General features: G+C 46.7%; 1 protein-coding gene and 1 non-coding gene across 7 annotated transcripts in view; both read right to left on the bottom strand.

Annotated features, from left to right (window-relative positions):
- CREM (cAMP responsive element modulator) overlaps positions 1–24,105 on the bottom strand; it is a 79,587-nt gene that overhangs the window by 3,341 nt on the left and 52,141 nt on the right. For 5 of the 6 annotated variants that reach the window (XM_077808315.1, XM_077808314.1, XM_077808310.1 and 2 more), the window contains 2 exons: positions 22,141–22,329; positions 7,336–7,492 (listed from right to left, as the gene is read on the bottom strand). In XM_077808315.1, coding sequence (XP_077664441.1) covers positions 7,336–7,492; positions 22,141–22,252 — 269 coding nt within the window. In that variant the 5' untranslated portion in view covers positions 22,253–22,329. Of the gene's footprint in view, positions 1–7,335; positions 7,493–8,276; positions 8,333–22,140; positions 22,330–24,105 lie in introns of those variants that run through there. The other variant, XM_077808313.1, reaches the window with a different exon arrangement.
- Positions 17,187–17,259, bottom strand: TRNAF-GAA (transfer RNA phenylalanine (anticodon GAA)). The gene has a single exon. It is a non-coding gene; the product is annotated as a tRNA-Phe (tRNA).

The following is a 24,105-nucleotide window of genomic DNA, read 5'->3' as shown; positions in this document are numbered from 1 at the left end:
GGACTGAGATGCACCCATTCTTCCCCGGCTCTGAAGAGTCCAGGTGACACATATTACGTATTATGACTACACTATAAAAAAAAACAAACAGTTACTCACCTTCTTGTAACTGTTCTTCGAGATGTGTTGTTCACATCCATTCCAATCAGGTGTGCGCGCACTGCATTCACAGTTGCCGGAATTTTTTCTCCCAGCAGCTCCCGTTGGGTCGGTTGTGGAGCCCCCTGGAGTGGCACCTTCATGGCACTCAATATATGACCCTACCAACCCGGCCCCTCCTCAGTTCCTTCTTGCTGGCTACTCCAACAGAGGGATAGGAGGGTGGGTATAGGAATGGACATGAACAACACATTTTGAAGAACAACAGTTACAAGAAGGTGAGTAACTGTTTTTCCTCTTCAAGTGCTTGTTCATATCTATTCCACTCAGGTGACTCCCAAGCTCTACCCTGGAGGTGGGGTTGGAGTCAAGGAATCGCTGATTGGAGCACCGCTCTGCCGAAAGCTGCATCATCTCTGGCGTTCTGTGTGATGGCATAGTAAGAGGTCAACGTATGCACCGAGGACCAAGTAGCTGCCCTGCAGATTTCCTGTATCAGGACCTGGGCCAGAAATGCAGCTGATGAGGCCTGTGCCCTTGTGGAATGAGCCTTAAGAAGCAGGTCTGGGACCTTGGCCAGCTCATAACATGTGCGGATACAGGCCTTGATCCAGGAAGATAATCTTTGAGATGAGATCAAGAGTCCCTTGATGCAGTCCGCCACTGCCACAAACAGTTGGTTCAACCTCCTGAACAGCTTTGTGTATTCAATGTAGAATGCTAATGCCTGCCAAACATCCAATGAGTGGAGCCTTTGCTCTTGGGTACTGTTGTGTGGCTTGGAATAGAAGACAGGTAGAAAAATGTCTTGGCTAGTACGGAATTGTGACACTACTTTAGGGAGAAAGGCCAGTGAGGTCTGAGTTGTACCTTGTCCTTGTGGAAGACCGTGTAGGGTGGGTCAGAGGCAAGGGCCTTGAACTCTGACACCCTCCTGGCTGACATGATGGCGACCAGGAAAGCTACCTTCCATGACAGGTAGAGAAGGGAGAAAGTTGCCAGTGGTTTGAATGGGGGTCCCATTAATCTGGAGAGGACCAGGTTAAGGTCCCAAACTGGAATAGGCTGTCTAACCCAAGGATATAGCCAATCCAGGCCCTTAAGGAAACATCCTACCATAGGGTTAGTGAATATGGAGCATCCAGACGTGCCCGGATGGAAGGCCGAGATAGCAACAAGGTGTACCTTGATGGATGATGCTGCCAGGCCTTGTTGGTTGAGGTGCAGATGCTACTCCAGGATGAGTGGAATAGACAGCTGGAGTGCGGGAATGTGATGTTCGGCTCACCAGCAAGTGAATCTTTTCCACTTGGCCAGATAAGTGGCCCTGGTGGATGGTTTTCTGCTGCCGAGCAGGACCTTTCTTACTGGTTCCGAACACAGGAGCTCCATTGGGTTTAGCCATGAAGCTTCCAAGCTGTGAGATGGAGGAACTGGAGGTCCGGGTCATGAAAGTGACCGTGGTCCTGCGTGATCAGATCGGGGAAGAGTGGTAACATGATGGGAGTGTCCACTGACAGCTCCAGAAGCATCGTATACCAATGCTGGCAGGGCCATGCTGGGGCCAGCAGAATTACTACAGCTCTGTCTCTGCGGATTTTCAGCAGTACTCTGTGCACGAGTGGGAATGGTGGAAAGCATATTGAGACGGTCTCCCCAGGGGAGCAGGAACACATCCAAGATCGAACCTGGGCTGTGTTTCTGAAAGGAGAAGAACATGGGGCACCACCTGTTGCTCCGGATGGCAAACAGATAGATCTGGGGAAAACCCCATTTTTGGAAGATGGAATATATGTCATCGGGATCGATGGCCCACTCATGATTGTGAAACGATCCTCTGAGGTGGTCTGCTAGTTCATTCTGCACACCTGGGAGACAGAACTCCTTCAGGTGAATGGAGTGGGCTATACAGAACTCCCATAGCTGAAGGGCCTCCTGACATAGGGGGGGAAGAGTGGGCTCCACCTTGCTTGTTGATGTAAAACATGGCCGTGGTGTTGTCCATCATTAACAACACACAGTGGCTTTGGAGCCAGAATAGAAAGGTTTGGCATGCTAGCCATGCTGCTCTGAGCTCTCTGATATTGATATGCAGGGAGAGCTCATCCTGCAACCATAATTCTTGTGTCTGGAGCTCTCCCAGATGCACCCCTGCAACCCAGAGCTGATGCGTCCCTTACTAGGGACAAGGAGGGCTGGGGGCTGTTGAAGGGGACTCCCTTGCAGACTGTGCAAGAGTTGAGCCACCACTGGAGGGACTCGAGTACTTGGTCTGGCACCGTGACCACAGATTCCAGGCTATTGTGCCCCAGGCAGTATACAGATGTGAGCCACGCTTGAAGTGGTCTGAGCCTCAGTCTGGCATGCCGAACCATATAAGTGCAGGCTGCTATGTGGCTGAGGAGACTCAGGCATCCACTTGCGGTAGTGGTTGGGTACCATCTGAGGCTTTGGATAATATCTGTCATGGTCTGAAATGGGGTCTCTGGCAGGAGCGCCCTTGCCTGCACCAAGTCCAACACTGCACCGATTAATTCTATTCTTTGAGTTGGTGACAAGGTTGACTTGTTCATGTTGAGCAGGAGACCCAGCCTCTTGAAAATTGCTCTGACTAGTCGGACTTGAGACTCCACCTGCTGGCTGGTGTGCTCCCTGATTAGCCAGTCGTCGAGGTAGGGAGATACCTGCACCTGCCTCATGCGGAGAAAGGCTGCTACAACCAACAGACACTTGCTGAACACTTGAGATGCTGTCGACAGACCGAAGGGGAAGACCATGAACTGATAGTGTTTGTGTCTGGCTACAAACCACAGAAATTGTCTGTACGCGGGCCGAACAGCTATGTGAAAGTATGCATCTTTCATGTCTAGGGCAACATACAAGTCTCCCGGATCCAGGGAAGGAATAATAGTGCTCAGGAAGACCATGCATAACTTCCACTTCACCATGAACCTGTTGAGGCCACACAGGTCTAGAATGGGTCTGACACCCCCCCTTTGCCTTGGGGATTAGGAAATAGCGGGAGTAGAACCCCTTGCCCCTTAGCTCCTGAGGAACCTCTTCCACTGCTTCTATGGCGAGGAGTGATTGCACCTCCTGGATAAGAAGCTGCTCGTGAGAAGGGTCCCTGAAGGAGAAGGGGGGTGGAAGGGAGGGGAGGAGCACAATTGGAGAGAATATCCCACTTCTACCATGTGGACAACCCAGTGGTCCAATGTTATTTGGGATCATGCACAGTAGAAGTGGGATAGATGATTCCGAAAGCAGAGTTGAGGATCCGATATACAGTCTGGCACGTCGTCCCCGGGTGCACCTTCAAAAGGCCTGCTTGGAGATGCGGGCTGGGGTGGCTTATGCCTGCTGTTCCTACCTCGCCTTATAGAAAAGTCTTGCCTAGGGCAAGGTTGGTAAGGACGTTGAAGGGGCTGAGGTTTAAAAGTGTTTTCGCTGAGTAGCTGGGGTATGCAACCCCAGCGACTTCATCATTGCCCTCGAATCCTCTAGGTTGTGTAGCCTAGAGTCTGTTTGCTCCGTGAATAATCTTGTCCCATTAAAGGGCAGGTCTTGCAGAGTCTGTTGGACCTCGAGGTGTAGGCCTGAAACTTGAAGCCATGAGGTCCTCCTCATGGCTATGCCAGAGGACAAGGTACGCGCTGCTGAGTCAGCAGCGTCCAGTCAGGCCTGTAAAGAGGTCTGTGCCATTGTCTTGCCCTCCTCCACAATGGCCCCAAACTCGTCTCTGGACTCCAATGGTATTAGCTCCTTAAATTTGAGCATGGAGTTCCATGAGTTAAAATTATATCTGCTCAGGACTGCCAGCTGATTAGTGATCCTGAGCTGTAGGCCCCCCGTGGTGTAGACCTTTCTACCAAAAAAGTCTAGTTTTTTTAGAGTCCTTGGACTTAGGCATGGGTCCCCGCTGCCCCTGCCTTTCACGTTCATTGACCGCAGACATCACCAAGTAGCAGGGCTGTGGGTGGAAGTATAGATACTCGTAATCCTGGGAGGGAACAAAGTACTTGCATTCTACTCCCTTGGCCCCTGGAGGGATGGAGGCTGTGATCTGCCACACAGTTCTGATGTTGTTTTGAATGGTCCTAATGAGTGGCAGTGCTACTCGGGATGGACCTTCTGGGGCCAAAATGCCCACCATTGGGTCCTCCTGTTCCACCACCTCCTTGGCTTGCAAGCCCATGTTGAGCGCCACCCTGCGGAGTAGATCCTGGTGGGCGCGATTATCTATGGGTGGTGGTCCTGAGACAAAAGTTCCCACTACCGCCTCATCTGGGGAAGAGGGGGATGCAGGTGGGGGAACCAGGTCACCTAGGGCCTGCTGGTCCATGGGGACCTGCTGATTGACCTGCTGTTCTGGGTCGATAATCCCCTGTTTCACCGTAGGGGCAGGGGTCTGTGTTGGTGAAGATGTTGTAACCGGAATCCCTTCAGCACCTCTGGGCACGGGAGCCTGGGCTCAGATGCCACCGACTGGGAGCCCTTGGACAAGGTACCCTGGGGACTGGTGATATGCCCAGGGGGTCCAAAAAGGCCACTGTGCCGATCCTTGCAATTGGGGCGGCCATGGTATTGTACCCACATCAGGCCGTCGATATGTTGAGCGGTGCTGGCTCCGGTGTGAGTAGCCAGACCCCATGTCTGATACTGAGGATGGGGACCGGTATCTAGAGGGCCATGCAGTGCCATTCGGAGCTGGCCAGGTGAGTGGAGCCACATGGAAGGGGAGCTGTGCTGAGACCTCGATCTGTATCGAGCAGATCGGTGATGCAATGATGACTGGTGCTGGGAGTGGGACTCTGACGATCCAGGGACCAGCACCGGGACACCGAGCGGCACCCCCTTCCAGTGCTAGGGATTGCTGACCTGGTGATGCGGCCAAACACATCATTGTTGGTTTGCCACAGGATGGTAGCACCATCGGTGGTGCCGGGGGCTTGTTACAGAGAGTCGGAAACTGCGCAGCCTCGAAGGTGTCCTGAGTGGACAGCAGCCCCACCTTCTCCACCATGTGGACTGGGGAGTCCAACGGTCCCGGGCTCAACAGTACTCCTTGCGTGTCTGAAGTTCCCAAAGCTGACTCCAAGGGTCTCAGGGCCGGGTGTTCCTCTCTGGGACACGTCCCATTGGCAAAGACCACAGGGGAGGGTCTCACAGGAGATCCGTCTCTACCCTGCTTGGCATGCTTTTTCTGCAGTGCTGGAGAGTGGGACCGGTGCTGGGCAGTTCCCACAGTCTTAGGCACGGGGGATCAGCGTGGTGCCACAAGTCTCTGTTTGCTCGGAGATCTTCTGCAGTGCCAATTCTGTCGCCGATGCTGGTGTGCTCTGCACTGAGGAGCTCGGTGTTGGCTCCTGCCGTGCCAAGGCGGGCTGCATTTAAGAGCCGCCTCCATGAGGAGTGTTTCAACCTGAAATCCCACTCTTTTTTGGCCCTGGGTTGAAAACCCTTGCAAATCCTGCACCTATCGGCTTGGTGAGCCTCCCCCAGACACTTTAAAGAAGCATCATGGGGGTCGCCTGTTGGCATGGGCTTATTGCAGGACTTGCATGGCTTGAACCCCAGGGATCAAGGCATGCCCCGAGGTCCCCAAGGGGAAAGGTTGGGATGGAGGGGAAACTCCCCATTCCTAACAGAACTACTAGCAACTAATAAAACTAGAACAACTATAAACTACTAAGGTAGACTACACTATAAAGCTAGGGGAAGCGAGGAGAACTTGTAAGCAAGCCACTTGCAGTTCCGACAACCATCACAGGTGGTGAGAAGGAACTGAGGAGGGGCTGGGTTGGCAGGTTCATATATTGAGTACCATGAAGGCGCCACTCCAGAGGGCTCCACGGCCGACCCGACGGGGAAAAATTTCCGGCAATGTGCATGTGGTGCATGCACACCTGGTTGGAATGGACAAGCACTCAAAGAAAAAGCTAGGAAATCATCTCTGAGAGAAGATCAGAGGGAAATGTGTTTATACATGTATACTAAAGAACAGAACTGTAAATGTAATGTTGAAATCTTATATTTAGATATCATAGAATCATAGAATCATAGAATATCAGGGTTGGAAGGGACCCCTGAAGGTCATCTAGTCCAACCCCCTGCTTGAAGCAGGACCAATTCCCAGTTAAATCATCCCAGCCAGGGCTTTGTCAAGCCTGACCTTAAAAACTTCCAAGGAAGGAGATTCCACCACCTCCCTAGGTAACCCATTCCAGTGCTTCACCACCCGCCTAGTGAAAAAGTTTTTCCTAATATCCAATCTAAACCTCCCCCACTGCAACTTGAGACCATTACTCCTCGTTCTGTCATCTGCTACCATTGAGAACAGTCTAGAGCCATCCTCTTTGGAACCCCCTTTCAGGTAGTTGAAAGCAGCTATCAAATCCCCCCTCATTCTTCTCTTCTGCAGGCTAAACAATCCCAGCTCCCTCAGCCTCTCCTCATAAGTCATGTGTTCTAGACCCCTAATCATTTTTGTTGCCCTTCGCTGGACTCTCTCCAATTTATCCACATCCTTCTTGTAGTGTGGGGCCCAAAACTGGACACAGTACTCCAGATGAGGCCTCACCAATGTCGAATAGTCGAATGTCGAATATATTTAACAGCAACAAAGGGGTGGATGATTGCTGGGGCTTTTTGGCTCCTGAAGAAGTGTAGCTTACATAACTATGTGATAAGTACACTAGCTGGATACCTCTACAAAATATGACTGGCAATGAAAAAGTTAACACTAATATTTAAATTGTCATAATTATATTTCAGTGTTAAAAGTCCATGGGGATGAGTCGGACAGCTCATGCCTTTGATTTGAGAATTATTGTTTCAGGCTCTCTGTAGACTCGGGAAGACAACACTGCATTGCTTTCTGATCAGTTAAGGTTGAAACTGATTTTCACAGTCATGAAGGCTAGAAATATATTTTTCAATGAAAGCTTAGATTTAGTAACACAGTTTTGCAGGAAAGGGTGTTCCTCACGACTCAGTGGAAGCAAAGCAACTTATGGTTTAGGTAATTATTGGCCATTATACATCAGTTCTATGTAGGTACACACTTGGTGGTTTAACAGCTAAGAATGTTCTGCTCTCCCTCCATCAAATCATGGGCCACAATACCTTAAGAATAAGAATTTATTATAATACTTTCCTTTGAAGAAGATTAATCGTAGCTGACATTTGCACTTTGCCGCCGTAACTAATAATTATATTACAGTTACACACTCTTACCTATTTTTCATAAGTCTCAGTTCCCTTTTGCGTGTTGCCTCTTCTGCTAGCTGCTGAGGGCTATGCAAAGTTCCTGGTGAAGCTGCCATTACCACTCCCTGAGGCAAGGCTGTGGTGGGAGTTCGTATCTGGTAAGATGGCATATCTCCAGTGGCAGCTGTATTAAAGAAGAACGTTTTTTACTTTATATAAACTTAAGCTGTCAAAATCTAACTGAAATAACAAATGTCTGATACGTTAATCAGGATCTCTATTATATCAAACATTTCATAGGCTTGTGATGTGATGACACAAAAGCTAACAAATACAACTAAGACATTCTTCTATCTACTTTGTAACACATTTAGTTACACAACACATTTTAAAAGTAGTTTTATGTTTTTAACTTGGAACCAGTCCCTTTCTGAGCTCTCTCTTTGTTTTCTTAGTTTCTCTAATTTTTCATTCATTTCTAAGATGTTCTTTTGCTACTTTTATGACAGAGGCAACCTTTAAAATGTCATTAAAGCTGGGTAAGTCTTAATGTATGTGGCATGTCTAACATTTAAAATTAATATACATTTAAATGTTGAGTGTCTCACACTTAAAAATAAGAGCAAGTTCTTGCCTATTAATTTTGATATGTTTTCTATATCATTGCAGACCAAAGAGCATAACTTTCCCTCATCACAGCAGATGAATACAGAAGATCAAATTTCAGGTGTTATTACATCTCATTAAATTTTGTACTGCGTTTCCTTAAAAAAAGTAATTCCAGTACCCAAATAATGGAACAGTCAGTGAAATTCAGAAATGGGTTAAACACAAAACAAAAGGTAAAACTCCCTCCCAACACTCCACTCTTTTGGGAGAGAGAGAGAGAGAGAGAGACAGGTTGGGAAGACAGAGAAGTCAGTTATATGGAGGAAAATATAGAAAAAACTAAATGAATAAATAATTACCCTTCTTACAGGCTTCTTCCACATCTTTTCACACCAGTGGATCTTCTAAAGCAGTACTCAGAAATTGTGAAATGGGAGAAAAATAGATTTAAAATAATAGACTCCTAGGAAGACCACACCAAAATTCACTGGACATAGGTCACATTCAAGCAAGAGAGGATGGCCTTGTATGTAAGGCACTGGACAGATTGGCATTCAAGAGATCTAGGCTCAGTATTGGTCTCCCTGTGTGACCAATGACAAGTCACTTAGCTCCTGATTTGGCGAGGTACTTAAGCACATGGATTTTGTTTCAGTTCACCATTTCTAAAATGGAGTAATACTTCTGTGGTCCTACACTATATTTGTCATGTTTATTTAGATTGTAACTCTTTAGGGCAGGGATTGACTTTCACTGGATGCATCTTCATTAGGAAAAAGGTGTCATCTTAGTTAACTAGCATGAGTCAAAATCCTAGTGAAGACAAGAATGTTTGTAATTTTTACTTGAATTTGCAGATAATCCTAGGCTTCCCCATAGTCTTTAAGATCACCTGTTAATGCCTGTAAACTATAAACTGCCTGTTATTTCACCAGGATTTTAACTCATATCAGCTAAAGCAAGACAAAAACACCCTTTTCTCCTCCATGGAACACACTGCCCCTATGTATATATACACAAGGCTCTAGCACAATTGAGCCCTTATCTCAGTTGGGGCCTCTAGAGGATGCTAGTGTAATTCAAATAAATAATGATAATAATGCCTTGACCAGGTCAGCATAATGTCTTTCCCTACCTAACAAATAGATGCCAGTGAGTTCTAAAAGCATGATGTTAGAGGAAAACAATTCTTTTGATCCAGCAAAGCTAGCAATCGGATCATTACACCAAAACTCAGACAAAGCCTCAACATTTTTTAGTTCACATCACTCTATAACAGAATAATGTGATGTGCAGGAGAGTAAATGTCTTCAAAGTACTTTACTGAGTGAAATTACATTTGAGCTGTGATTATTTCTATCTGCAAACCATTTTATATAATGTCTCAAAAAATTAGAATTGACCAGAAAGGAAATTGCCATTTTCCTTAAAGACAAGCTGCAAAAAGTGACATAAAGAGATGTACATGTAAAGTATATCCACCTGTTTTTCTATTCTTTATTATTATTTGTTTCACATCAAGAGCCTTTGGTGCTATACGCTGCACAATAATAAATATAGTTCCTGTCCCCAAAGATATCATAATCTAAAATGGAGACCCAGGGGATGGGACACACTGGGAAATTCAGAGGATGGGATGGCTTTATTTGGTTTGGAGTGGGGTGGTGGTTGTGTTTTAATTATAAATAAAAAACATGCTTCTTGTGAGACTCACAAAAAAATGGGTTTTTAAGAGGAACTTGAGCAAAGACAGGATTACACTTGGAAAGCTGGTATGAGCAGCATTACCTACTACTCCTGAGATGATATAGAAAAATGCACAGAGCCACGAAGGGAGAAATGAAATTGTGTATTGAGACTGGAATCACTGTCAGAGTGAAATGGTTAAGAGGGGACACAAGGCAAGGTTTAAAATTTAGGTAGGGATGGATTATGAAAAGCTTTAATAGGAAGACTGAGATGTTTTAGAAATGCTGATGTTTGGTACCATTCAAACCTATGTGAAATGTGCTCAGATTCCATAGTGATGGATGTGTTACAGATACCTGCAATAACTAATAAAATAATAATGATGATCCATTAAACACTGGAAGAGTGGAAGTGGAAAGCCTCAAAATAAAGAAGGTCATTCAGTTTATTATTTACTTTAAACTAATCTGTTTTCGTCTTTCTGGTCCCCCTGTGGTAGAGATTCACCAGCTCCTGCTCTATATGATACTCCACCATGTATTCTATTGGTGACTTCCATGGCAGGTATGATCACCGAGAAAGTCAAAGCATCATATTGAATATGAGTCAGTGAGACTATTTCAACAGCCTAAAGGACAAAAGAAATAATATAATCTGATCAATGCAGATGGACCCCTGCGAACATGTGAAATCCCATTGTCTTTAATGGTACTCTATGCAAGTGTAAGAGTTTTGTCTACCGTACAAATCAGACTGCAGGATTTTATTAGAGAGGGAAGAATTACAGCCACAGTGTTCTGTTTCTTCCTGAACAAAATCCCAGAAAAATGTGATTCACAATAAAAGTATGTGCTCAATTCACTTATCTTAAGGAAATACAGTAATATTCATTATGACTTTATAAAGAAACGTAATGTAGACTGTTATTGTAAATTCTTTTCACAAGACAGGCCAAACTCAAATCAAACACTAAGGTCTCTGGTACGTATTGATAACAGCCAAAGACTGGGAACCAGGATAGTCCTAATGGCTGATCCATGCTATTACTGCATTTCCCCAGGCAAGTCACTTTCTCCTTAAGATTAAGCAAAATTAGTTAAGCAAACTGGGTAAAAAGCAGTCATTGAAAGCATTGGGCTGTATCTGAGTTCAGGCACATAATTTATAAAATGACTGAATTACTAAAAAATTACTATTTTATCTTACCTTGTAAATCAACCTTACCTGGACAATTTAATAAGACCAACATACTAATAAAAATCCCTTTAAAAACAGGCTGTTGAAAAAATATTCTCTTGCTGAGCACTAGAGAGGAGGCAGAGTCAAGTTCTTATAAAGAACTATCCAGGAAAAAGAATGACAGGCTATATATCCCTCCCCCCTTGTGAGGCATAGCAGTAACTACCTTATTAGAAGCGTTTTTAACTTTTCCCCCATGAGCTTTCTAGTTAGCTCCTGAATAGTTGTCTGTGTGAGCACAGGAACCTAAAGTGTGGACCTAGAGAAGATACTTACACTTTTGGAGTAATAAAACAAAGTATATGAAATAACTTTACTCAGCTAAGTGCAGAACGTAGATACAGGCTGCAAACTAGATAACATTACAACTCCGCAGCGGTTGATGAAGCAGAAAGGAACTGACTAAATCACAGCATGACTCGGAGCTGACGTCAATGTGTATCTTGTTTGAAGTTTAACTTTTCCAGTTCCCTACTGCAACACGATTCCAGGAAATCTAATGACGTCAGCCCTTTGAACTCAATTAGCTGAGGAACAGACCATTTTAAACAGAGGAGGAAAAAAACAAGTAGGCATTACAACACTCAACACTACAGCTCTTTCAGATGCATTTGTGCTCCCTATTTTCTTTAGTAATGAATAGTAAAGGCTTATTTATATAACTGGAACAGTGCACATCTTTCACTTACAGCTGCACTTTAGTTTTGACAGGCTAAAATAATCTGACGCGATAGTTTATTTATTGCCCAACCAAAAAGCAACAGAGCAGCTGCACCTATCATTTATAAAGAAAAGAGACTGCTGCAATGCAACAACAAAGATACACTAAAGAGTGCTGTTAAAAATGGTTAATTTACACTAAAATGCTGCATTAGCTAATGGGGAATAAAAATAATTGGCACCAATTTGCGCAACTTTACACTGTAAAATTAAAGAGCTACTTCAACAAGTTCTAAAAACAAGTTCCACATACTGCTAACTATGATATCTTTTCTGGATTTCCAAATAAAGTATAGAACCTGCTATTTCAAAGACCCTGACAAGAGATTCCTCCTACCTGTTTCATCTCCTGTTACGGCCATGATCAGCTTTTGCATATGGGATTCTCTTGTTGCTCTATCACAGCCCAGCATGAAATGTTTCAAACTAGCAAGCATGTGCAGGATTACAAGCAGGAACACTGACATCACAATGACCTCACTGGCCTACCTCTGTCATTAACATGCTTTGTCCTGGAACAGCTCACTAAAACTGCAACCCAAAAAAACCTCTTTTTGATGATAAAGCATCCTTTCATATTTCTGTAGCCTAGCTTTGGTTTATTCCAATTTACATATTTTCCTAATTAACAAACCACACTCATCACAGATTTACTTGCAAATCAGTCTCAAAGACACTGACAGCAAAGTCTGATGGAAATTATTTCATAATCTTAGTATTGCCAGTTCCAAAAATCATGAGTCAGAATCCCTAAAAATAGTGAAATTAGACCAAAAATCAAGAGATTTTTAAAAGAAGTGTAAATCATATATTTTGGACTGCCTTCTAATTTTTCAGCTCTTTCTGCTCACCCCCAATGTGTGTGACGATTATAGAACTGCCAACTTCTACAAATTTATTGTGAGTATTTGTTCCCCTGGCTGGAGATTTTCCTAGAAGATCCAGTTGAGACCAGGGCCCCATTGTGCTAGGTACTGTACAAAAACATGGTAAGACACAGTCTCTGCCGTAAAGAGCTTACAATGTAGTGCAAAACATAGTGATGAGTTTGTGACATGGGAACTCAAACTGGGACTCACTAATCTCTTATCATATGGGACTACCAAACATCCATTAAATGGGAACAATCCTTGCTGAATGAGGAAGGACTAGCAATGCCCTGAGCCTCCAATACTCCATGAGTACAAATGTTATACCTTTGAGAATGAGGCTGCTTTCTGGGCCTTGTACTTGTAGAACATAGTGTAGGGCGGCTCTGAGGTAAGTGCCCTAATCTCAGAGACCCTGAAGGCAGATGTTATTGCTAAGACCTTCCATGAGAGGAGAAGGAGGGAACAGGATGCCAAAGGTTTGAAGAGGGAGCCAATGAGCCTAGACAGCATGAGATTTAAGTCCCATGGAGGGACTGGGTCCCAGATGTGAGGGGTAGAGTTGCTTCAGAACTTTTAGAAATTGGACTGTCAAGTCATGAGCTAAGACCGACCTACCCTGGAACGGGGGATGGAAGGGGGGAAATAACGGCCAACTGGACCTTAGTAGATGAAAGAGACAGACTTTGGAGCTTGAGATGCAGGAAGTAGTCCAGGATTAACTGCAGTGAGGTTTGTTCAGGCTGAATACCTTGGTCCAATGCCCAGCACGTGAACTGCTTCTGTTTGGCCAGGTAGGTCACCCTGGTGGAGAGTTTTCTGCTGCCCAACAGGACTTGCTGGACATGGGCCGATCATTCCTGCTCCTCCATATGCAGCAGCCAACCTATCGGGTGCAGCGTTGCCAGGTTGGGGAGCAGAAGACTGCCATGGCTCTGTGACATCAGGTCCGGCTGAAGCAACAACTGTAGCAGGGCATCCACCAAGAGGTCCAGCAGCGGGCTGAACTAGTGCTGGTGCGGCCAAGCCAGCACTATGAGGATCACCTTTGCCCTGTCCTGTTTGATTTTCATGAGGACTCTGTGGATTAATGGCACTGGAGGGAAGGCATACATGAGTGCCCACGACCACGGGAGCAGAAAGGCGTCTGACAGAGAGACTCTGTCGATCCCCCAAATCAAGCAGAAAACGTGGCACTTCTTCTTCTGCATGGATGCAAACAAGTCTATCTGGGGAGTCCCCCACATTTGGGAGATGACACTGACCACCTCTGGGTGGAGTGACCATTCTTGGCGAGACGAGAAGATCCTACTGAGGTGAACTGGCAATGTGTCCTGGCCCCAGGGAGATGCATGGCTACGAGATGAATGGCATGATGAAAACAAAAGTTCCACAGCTGAAGACCTTCCTGGCAAAGGGCTGACAAGTGGGCTCTGTCTTGTTTGTTAATATAGAACATTTCAGTGGTGTTGTCTGTCAGGATCTAAACCACCCTACCCCTCAGATGCGAAGGGAAAGCTTGGCAGGGCAAGTGAACTGCTCTGAGCTCTCTGATATTAATGTGGAAGTGGCAATTGTGACTCGACCAACACCCTTGTGTGCTGAGATCATCCAGGTGGGCTCCCCATCCCAGATCCGAGGAATCGGAGATCAGGGTTACTGACAGGGATGGGGCCACAAAGAGGACTCCCTCCAGCACCGATATGGGATTTAACCACCATGTGAGTGATGAAAGTATGTTGTCCAGTACCCTGACTGCACAATCTATGTTGTGTCTGTTGGGGATGTAGACTGACACCAACCACACCTTTAGGGGCCTGAGCTGGAGCCACGTGTGCCAGTCCATATAAGTACAGGATGCCATGTGGCCCAACAACCTCAGGTACATATGAGCGGTGGTGAGAGGGTGAGCCCGCAAGTACGAGATCAGGTCTATCATGGCTCCTCTTGCGGAGGAAGGCTCTGGCCCAAGTGAAGTCGAGGACTGCCCCAATGAACTTTCTCCATTGCACTGGTATCAGAGTTGATTTTTCTTTGTTTATCAACAGACCCAGATCGCGACACATGGAACGTACCAGACTGAGGTTCCTCTGCACCTGACCCCGAGATCAACCCTTGATGAGTTGCAGGGTCTTAGCCACATCCGGCACCAGGTGCAGTGTATTCGGTACCAGTAGGACCATCAGGTCTTTAGCCACCTGGGCAGCCTCGGGTGTTGCAGGCCCCAGAAGGAGCCGGGGTCCCCTACCGCTCCCAGGCGTCGGAGGCAGATCCCTAGTTGGGCTAGGGGGTCTGACCACAGCGGCACCTGGTTGCAGCTCCATGAAGGGCGCATGGCCTGAACTGGGACCTATGCCCAGAGACCCCTTCCCTTCCTTGTATGGGGCTGGGGAGCTTCTTTTCTTTTGTTGCTTTTTGGACACTCGCGAGGGGGAATGGTGCCAGAAGGAACCTGGTGCTGACGGAGTGCTCCGCACCAATGCCGAGGTGCTGGGCACAGAGTCTGATTGGGAAGGCTCCAACACCAGGCAAAGTGCAGCCTCCATGAGGAAGGCTTTCAGGCGGATGACCCGCTCTTTCTGGATTCTGTGACAAAAGTTCTTACAAATCCTGCACTTCTCCTTTATATGGGACTCTCCCAAGCACTTCAAACAGCTGCTGTGGGGGTCACTAACAGGCATAGGCCTGTTGCATGATGAACACAGTTTAAAGCCCAGGGAATGGAGCATGCCCCACTCTGGGGTGAAGTCCCTGCCAGGACTCTAACTACTAAACTAACACCTAACACTTAACATTTAATAGCTAACTAACTAACTATATACAAAGAAGAGAGTCAATGGGCTGTTAGAAAAAATGCTAACACTCTTGCGAGGCAAGACAAAGCACTTTGGTAAGAAGGAACTGAGAGGGCGCAGGACCAGTGGCGCCTAACGTACCGACGCATGAGTGCGACACTCCAGGGGGTGCCACAGCCAGCCCTAGGGATACTGCGAAGGCAAAAATCCCTGACGACTGCACATGTGGGCGCGCACACACCTAGAATGGAATCAACATGAGCAAGCGCTCGAAGTAGATTTCTTAATTTCATTGTATTTACTCCAATTACCCAGAAACTTCCAATCAAACCTCACACTGCAGCAGCTTCACTCTTGTTGTGCTACTATGAAGCACTCTCTCACAAGGCCTGGACAAAAGTGTACATATGAGCCAGCAATGTCATCATACTCTTCCCTCATTACTATATTGCCTCTAAAGTACATAAACATTTATTTTCAAATGAGAGTAGCTGCCTTTAGTGAGCAAACCAATCCATTCTTCTCCTAACACTCACTTTCTCAGTTCCTTTTATTAGTAATTCTCCCACTGATTTAACTTCACCATAATGTGCTGTGACAGTTCCTCCTCTGCCTTGGTGGGTCCTGTGCTTTTGGTGGATTTGCTTGCCTCAGAGATTCACGGCAGCCCTCAGTTTGGCCACTTTTGCTAGTGGCTCAAACCTGCCATTCACTCAGCTAACCTCATCACTGGCCAGCATGGGAAAAAGGAAGGAGAACAATCCCCGCAGTCTCTGCTGATCCACCGTGTGGGTCGGGGAACAGCCCAGAGACCTTCCCCTCTGGTGGAACCCACAGTCCATGTCAACTCCTCCTGTGTCTGACCAGGAGTTGGGAGGTTTGGGGGGACCCGGGCCCGTCCTCTACTCCGGGTTCCAGCCCAGAGCCCTGTGGAATGCAGCTGTCTAGAGTGCCTCCTGGAACAGCTGCGTGACACCTACAACTCCCGAGGCTACTTCCCCATGGCCTCTTCCCAACACCTTCTTTATCCCCACCACAGAATCTTCCTCCTGGTGTCTGATAATGCTTGTACTCCTCAGTTCTCCAGCAGTACACTTCTCCCTCTCAGCTCCTCGTGCCTCTTGCTCCCAGCTCCTTGCATGCACGCCACAAACTGAAGTGAGGTCCCTTTTTAAACTCAGGTGCCCTGATTAGCCAGCCTGCCCTAATTGATTCTAGCAGCTTCTTAATTCGCTCCAGGTGTCCTAATTAGCTTGCCTGCCTGAATTTGTTCCAGCAAGTTCCTTCTTGTTCTGGAACTGCCCCTGTTACCTTACCCAGGGAAAATGGACCTGCGTAATCTGGGACTAATATATCTTCCTTCTAACACTCTCCTGTAGCCATCTGGTCTGACCCTGTCACATATCCCCCCGCTCTGCTCAACACCACAGGGTTGGGCAACTTAGGACATCAGGCAGTGTACGTGTGACAAGCCATTTGCATTGCCATGGTGGCTTCCAGCCTGGTGTTGTATGGTGAATTGAAAAGGTCGTAGGGACAGGAACCATCTGGTCACTCTTGCACTCTTCTCTTATTTCGCTGCATCCACTGGAGGGGTGCATGGTCGGTCACAAGGGTAAACTGTCGTCCCAGAAGGTAATAACATAGTGTTTCCATCGCCCATTTCACAAGCTAAGCACTCTCAACCACGGCATACTTCTGCTCTCTTAGGAGGAGTGTCCTGCTGAGGGAGAGAATTGGGTGTTTTTCGTCGCCGACCATCTTATAGAATCATAGAATATCAGGATTGGACCTCAGAAGATCATCTAGTCCAACCCCTGGCTCAAAGCAGGACCAATCCCCAATTTTTTTTGCCCCAGATCCCCAAATGGCCCCCTCAAGGATTGAACTCACCACCCTCGGTTTAGCAGGCCAATGCTCAAACCACTGAGCTATCCCTTCCTCTGGAAAAATCGTCTGCTGAAACCCGGGATTGAGCCAGGGACCTTTAGATCTTCAGTCTAACACTCTCCCAACTGAGCTATTTCTGCGATAGGACAGCTCCCAATCCTACTTCAAATGCATCTGTTTGTAAAATGAATTCTTTGTTGAAGTGCAGGGCTATAAGCATGGGGTTACTGCAGAGGGCTGTCCGTAGATCCGTGAATGTGTTCTCCGCAGCATCAGTCCACTTCACTATGTCCGGACCCCGGGCTTTAATCAGGTCTGTCAGGGGACTCACTCTGGTAGTGAAATGGGGAATAAATTGCCGGTAGTACCCCACCACACCCAGGAATGCCCGGACTTGCTTTTTCCGATTCTGCCAGGGCCAATTTTGGATAGCCTCTAGTTTGTTTAGTTGGGGCTTGAATATGCCACGTCCCACAATGTAGCCAAGGTATTTAGCCTCAGCTAGCCCTATAGCACACTTGGCTGGGTTGGCTGTGAGGCCAGCCCATCTTAGTGTGTCCAGAACCGCTTCCACCTTTTCCAAGTGGGTCTCCCACTCAGGGATATAGATAATTACGTCATCCAGGTACGCAGCTGCAAAACTGGTATGGGGCTGCAGGAACTCGTCCACAGGACGCTGGAAGGTGGCAGGTGCCCCATGCAGTCGAAAAGGAAGAACAATATATTGAAACAGACCCTCTGCTACACAGAATGCCGTCCTTTCTTTTGCCTCTTTGACAAGGGGAATCTGCCAGTATCCCTTTGTTAAATCAAGGGTGGTCAAAAATCAGGCATTGCCCAGGTGGTCAACTAACTCATCAATATGGGGTATGGGGTATGCATCAAATTTTGATAGCTCGTTCAGCTGGCGAAAGTCATTACAAAACCTAGTGGTGCCATCGGGTTTGGGAACCAACACAATCAGTCTCAACCATTGACTGTGGGATTCTTCAATGACTCCCAGCTCCAACATCCTTTTTACCTCTGTCTTGATCTCCTTCCTTTTTGCGGTTGGGACCTGGTAGGGCCTTAAAGTTACCTTTGCCCCCAAGGTCTGTGATAATGTGGTGATATGCTTCGGTGGTCTCGCCTGGTTTGGTTGAAAACACGTCCTGGTATTGGTTGATTATCTCAGTTACCTCCTTCTTCTGGTTTGGTGTCAGATCAGTGGATATCCTGAGCTGCTCCTGCGGGTTATTTCCCTGGATTGGGGTCTCTTGAGCCATTATATATGCCTCTTGCTGGTGCCAAGGCTTTAAGAGGTTAATGTGATAAATCTGTTCTTGTTTCCGGCGTCCTGGTTGCCACACCTTGTAGGTTACTTCCCCCACGGGTTCAACCACCTCACAGGGCCCCTTCCATTGGGCCAAAAGCTTGCTTTCTGCTGTAGGTACCAACACCAACACCCAATCCCCTGGTTGGAACTGTTGGACTTTTGCCTGGTGATTGTAATAGGTTCGCTGGGCCTCCTGGGCCTTTTCCAAATGTTACCGTAAAATAGGGGTGACCCGGGCTATCCGGTCTCGCATCTGCAATAAATGTTCTATTATATTTCTCCCCTCATTGGGTTCCTCGTCCCAGATCTCTTTGGTGATATCTAGTATACCACGGGGGTGGTGCCCATATAACAACTCGAAGGGGAAAAACCCAATTGAGACCTGAGGTAGCTTCCAGATGGCGAACACAATGTAAGGTAGTAAGGTGTCCTAATCCTTCCCATCCCGACTTACCAGCTTCCTTATCATAGCCTTGAGGGCTCGGTTAAACCTTTCTACCAGCCCATCAGTCTGCGGATGATAGACTGAACTTCTCAGGGTATGTATATGAAGTAGGGTACAAAAGTCCTTCATTAGCTTTGACATAAATGGGGTTCCTTGGTCTGTTAATATTTCCTTCGGTAGCCCCACTTGGGCAAAGATCCCCACCAGCTCTTTGGCTATCGTTTTAGAGGCTGTGTTCTGCAGGGGGACAGCTTCTGGGTAGCGAGTAGCAAAGTCCAAAACAACAAGTATATATTGGTGGCCCCGAGCCGTCTTCTCCAGGGGTCCCACTAGGTCTATGGATATTCGCTCAAAGGGGACCTCTATGATGGGAAGGGGTACTAAAGGTGCCCTCAAGTGAGGACGGGGACTGTGCTGCTGACACTGTGGGCAGGACGCACAGTACCTCCGCACTTCTTCATGTACTCCGGGCCAGAAGAACCATTGTAGGACCCGTGCCAGGGTCTTCTTTACCCTCAAATGCCCCCCAAAAAGATGGCATGGGGCAAGACTTAATACAACTTTCTGGTGTTTTTGAGGTACTAGGATCTGCTGTACCTTCTGCCCCTGTCCTGGTGCAATCTGGGATAAGAGATCCTTCTTCATTATGAAGTAGGGTCCTGGTCCCTGGGTTTTCCCTTCCACAGGAACCCCATTTATTTCAGTCACCTCTTTCCTAAAGTTGTCATACCTTGGGTCTGCAGCTTGGTCCTGTCCAAAATTTCTTCTCCTGGCGCTAATCTGCCTGAGATCTAGGGGGCCAGTCTCTGTTGCCTCTACTGTTTCAGAGGCATTAGGGTGGGGATCAGACTCAAGTGCTTCTCCCTCCTGGGCGCCTCCCTGTTCAGATGCTCGGGTCCGTCTACCTACGAGAGCGACCCTCTGGCTTTGGGTCAGTATTCGGTTTCCAAGACCTTAGCTGCCCTTCTTTCCCTTTTCGTCTTTCCACCCTGTCTGGGAGTGCAGAACAAATCTGGGGATATTTCAGAGAAAACTGGGGCTTGACAGTCTACTGAAGATGCCTCACTAATTTCAGGGTTCCCCTCTTTCTCTAATCCCCCTACCGGGAGTAAGTCTCCAAACCCTGGGAAGTCCCTCCCTATGAGCACCGGGTATGGGAGTTTAGGTACTACACCTGCTGCTACCTCAGTAATGTTCCCTTAGATCTCGATTTTTACTGGGATGGTGGGGTAGTAACTGACTGTCCCATGGACAAATGTTATCCCCATATGTTTAGCCTGCAGCAGCTGACTACGCTTTATGAGCTTCCCGGAGATAAGTGTGATAGCACTCCCCGAATCAACCAGTGCTGTAGTCTCTACCCCATTTAGTTTCACTGGTCTGGTGTACATATGTGGGGTTAGTGAGACCCCCACAAGGTGGATTAGGGAGCATGGGTCTGCCTCGTTCCCCATGTTACACTGCATACGCTCCTCGGCATTGGGACACTGTGCAGCTATGTGTCCCCACTACCCGCAGGCGTAACATCTGTATGGAGCCCTAGGTGTTCCCTGGTCTCTTGGTTTGGGCAGTTTAACATCACGATCCTCTTCCCCCTCAGTGCTTTGACTCTTTGTGACCTCTGGTGGGCCTTCAGCCCCTCTCTTTTTCCACCTGGGCCCTCCTGGCAGCCCAGTCGCTCGAGCTCTGGGGCTTGGTGCTGCTAGTTTAACCCGGGGTGCCTCTTCCTTAACTGGTCAGGTCAGCTCCTTCGCCGTCCTTTGCCTCTCTACCAGTGCGACAACCTCGTCGTAGGTGGAGGGCTCGTTCTGGCTTACCCAGGCGCGAAGGTCTGGCGGTAGTCCTTTCACGTACCAGTCGATAACCAGAACCTCTAGTATCTCCTCCGGACCCCGGGACTCAGTTTGTAATCACTTTTGTGCAAGATGGATGAGGTCATATAATTGGGACCGCGGGGTTTTGTTTTCCTGGTACCTCCACTCACGATATCACTGGGCCCGCACTGCAGTCGTTACCCCAGATCTGGCCAGGATCTCTGCTTTCAGCTGGGGGTAGTCTGCCGCACCCTCTTCAGGCAAATCATAGTAGGCCTTCTGGGCCTCCCCACACAGGAATGGAGCGAGGATGCCACTGTTCTTGGGGCCAAGCCTCCCGCAGGGCTGTCCTCTCAAAGGCCAGGAGGTACGCCTCTACATCATCCTCCCGCGTCATTTTCTGCAGCCACGCTGCCTCCTATTGGGTGGCTGCCTGGACATGGGTAGTCTCCTGCTGGGCAGCCGTGGCTTGTATCAGTGCCCGCACTACGTCCTCCATTGTGGTGAGAAAAAAAATAAACCTTCTCCCCGCCCTCCCCCTTTTTTTTTAATAACACCCTCCTTCTTCCACTGCGCTGTGAACACCAAATCCCACCGCTAACACCAGTTGTGACAAAGTTCCTCCTCTGCCTTGGTGGATCCTGCACATATTGGCGGATTTGCTTGCCTCAGAGATTCACGGCAGCCCTCAATTTGGCCACTTTTGCTAGTGGCTCAAACCTGCCGTTCAATCAGCTAACCTCATCTCTGGCCAGCATGAGAAAAAGGAAGGAGAACAATCCCCACAGTCTCTGCTGATCCACCATATGGGCCAGTGAACAGCTCAGAGACCTTCCCCTCTGGTGGAACCCATAGTCCAAGTCAACTCCTCCTGTGTCTGATCAGGAGTTGGGAGGTTTGGGGGAACCTGGGCCTGCCCTCTGCTCCGGGTTCCAGCCCAGGGCCTTGTGGATTGCAGCTGTCTAGAGTGCCTCCTGGAACAGCTGCGTGACAGCTACAACTCCCTGGGCTACTTCCCCATGACCTCCTCCTAATGCTTGTACTCCTCAGTCCTTCAGCAGTACACTTCTCACTCTCAGCTCCTCATGCCTCTTGCTCCCAGCTCCTTGCATGCACGCCACAAACTGAAGTGAGGTCCTTTTTAAATTCAGGTGCCCTGATTAGCCAGCCTGCCCTAATTGATTCTAGCAGCTTCTTAATTCGCTCCAGGTGTCCTAATTAGCCTGCCTACCTGAATTTGTTCCAGCAAGTTCCTTCTTGTTCTGGAATTGCCCCTATTACCTTACCCAGGGAAAATGGACCTGCTTAATCTGGGACTAATATATCTTCCTTCTAACACTCTCCTGTAGCCATCTGGCCTGACCCTGTCACAGTGCGCACCAACAAAAATCACTTTGTGAAAAAATCATTTGTATAAATCTAAAATTTAGTAGATCAAAAAATATACCTTGGACAACAACTTGGCTTCCAGGTACAAAAAACTGCTGTGTGCCATCAGGTGTTTGTGCTGCATATTGCACAATGGTAGCACCTGGCTGAGAAGCTCCTGAATTTGTCATTGTTAACGTCTGCAGTCCCTGGACGCCATCAGACGCTGGATTAGAAATCTGGATTGCTCCACCTTGAGCTATGGCAACTAAATAGAAAAAGAAAAAAACAGATTAGGCAATAGAAACAAATATATACATAATATTATACTATATCACTTTTGGAAGAAAGGTTTTTTTCCATCAGAGAGGGACTTCCAATCATCTCTGTGCTTAAAGAAATTTGCAGAACTAATACTATGGCGTGGCATGCTGAATGAATACATTTTTAAAAAACTGTACCAGTCTCTTACGTGTCATACTCCTGTTTTATATTATTCAACTTTTGGGTCAATCACACGGAGAATGCACTACTTCACCCATTTTTTTTCAGTTTATAATCCCAGCAATTCTAATGCTTCCATAATAATTTCCATAGAAGACTGATAAAGACAAATCATCAAGCCATTGGGGAAATGGAGTAAGAAGTTGAGGGTAATTATAACAGATGCAACGGGAAAAATAAAGAGACATTCAAATTTATCCTGACCCTTCCATAAGATGCAAAATACTGGGGGATCAGGAGGAAGGGAAATGGGTACCCTTCCCAGGAACTCAAAATTCTCAAGCCCTCCTTTTCTCAAGTTAAGATGTCTAGGTTTAGGCACATTGCACTTTAAGGTTATCTATTTGAGAAAAGACTGGGAAATTTTGTTTTGAGATACCAAAAATGTGAAAATCCGAATCTATTATCATCCAGTCAAAAATACAAAAGAAAATGTATGTATACATTTTGCCCATATCAGCTTGATTAAACTCTTCCATGTGACTCACAGAATACTCAGCATAGTAAGTGTTTTGTAAAAATCAAATTCATTAAAGGGGTAAATGCTAATTTCAGCAGAAGTTCACAAATACTCATTTAAAAACAGGAACATATTCACTAACTTCTATAATACCCACTTAGAAACATCATTTAAGGAGTACCCATTCCCCGGGAAGAAGTAAATGCTCTTTCTATGCAGGTATTTAAACTGCACACATCACCAAAGTATTTAAATGTTGCTGTGTGATAGTACATAAAAATCTATTATAAGCATAGCAGTGTTGCCAACTCATGATTTTACTGTGAGGCTCATGTTACTTGGTGTGTTTCTTAAAGTCTCAGCTTCTGGAGTCATAAGAGTTCAGGAGAATCTCAGCTTTCATTATTTTTAAAAAGTAAGTTTTTGCCCCTCATGGTTGTGGAAAAAGGCTGTAAAATGTGAAACCTAAAGTATCAAAAAGTATAAGATAAATAAAAATATATTTATTATTTTTTAATCTTATGATTTTTAAACATATTAGATGATTTGGGGGGGTCCTGACTTCCGATTTTTGAATACCTGAGGTCAGCAATACAGGATGTTTTTCTTTAAAATGCAACACAGTGCATTAAGCTTAGCCCATATCAGAGGGCCTTCAATTACTGACAGTTGATCTAGACACAAGATACACATACTGGTACTTCAAGTGGTTAAAACTTTTGAAAGGTAGGGGTGTTCGTGTTCCAGTTTCTTTGCACAAAGGGCCAGATAACATGGTGCAGGTGCCCTCCAGCTAGCTTGTAGAGTATTGGAAAATTCCCCCTGTATAGAACGTTGGGTGAACCAGCTGGCCTTGCATGAATCACTGAGGCATGGTTCAATCCCACATCCAACCTGAGTCTAGCACAGCAAGTCCACACAGGATATTCTATATGTCACAAGCCATAGACAGACTCCAGAAGGCACCAGAAAAAAGAAAGGAGGTGGAGTAGCAGTCCTGCTCCCGCCACTGTTGCCAACTTTCACACGGTAAATACGTACCCCGACTTTCACAATAAGCCAAAAATCAAGCCAATCCCT

This window comes from Eretmochelys imbricata, chromosome 2 (assembly GCF_965152235.1).
Source record: "Eretmochelys imbricata isolate rEreImb1 chromosome 2, rEreImb1.hap1, whole genome shotgun sequence".
NCBI classification, from domain to species: Eukaryota; Metazoa; Chordata; order Testudines; family Cheloniidae; genus Eretmochelys; species Eretmochelys imbricata.
This window is presented reverse-complemented; position numbering and strand designations above follow the sequence as displayed.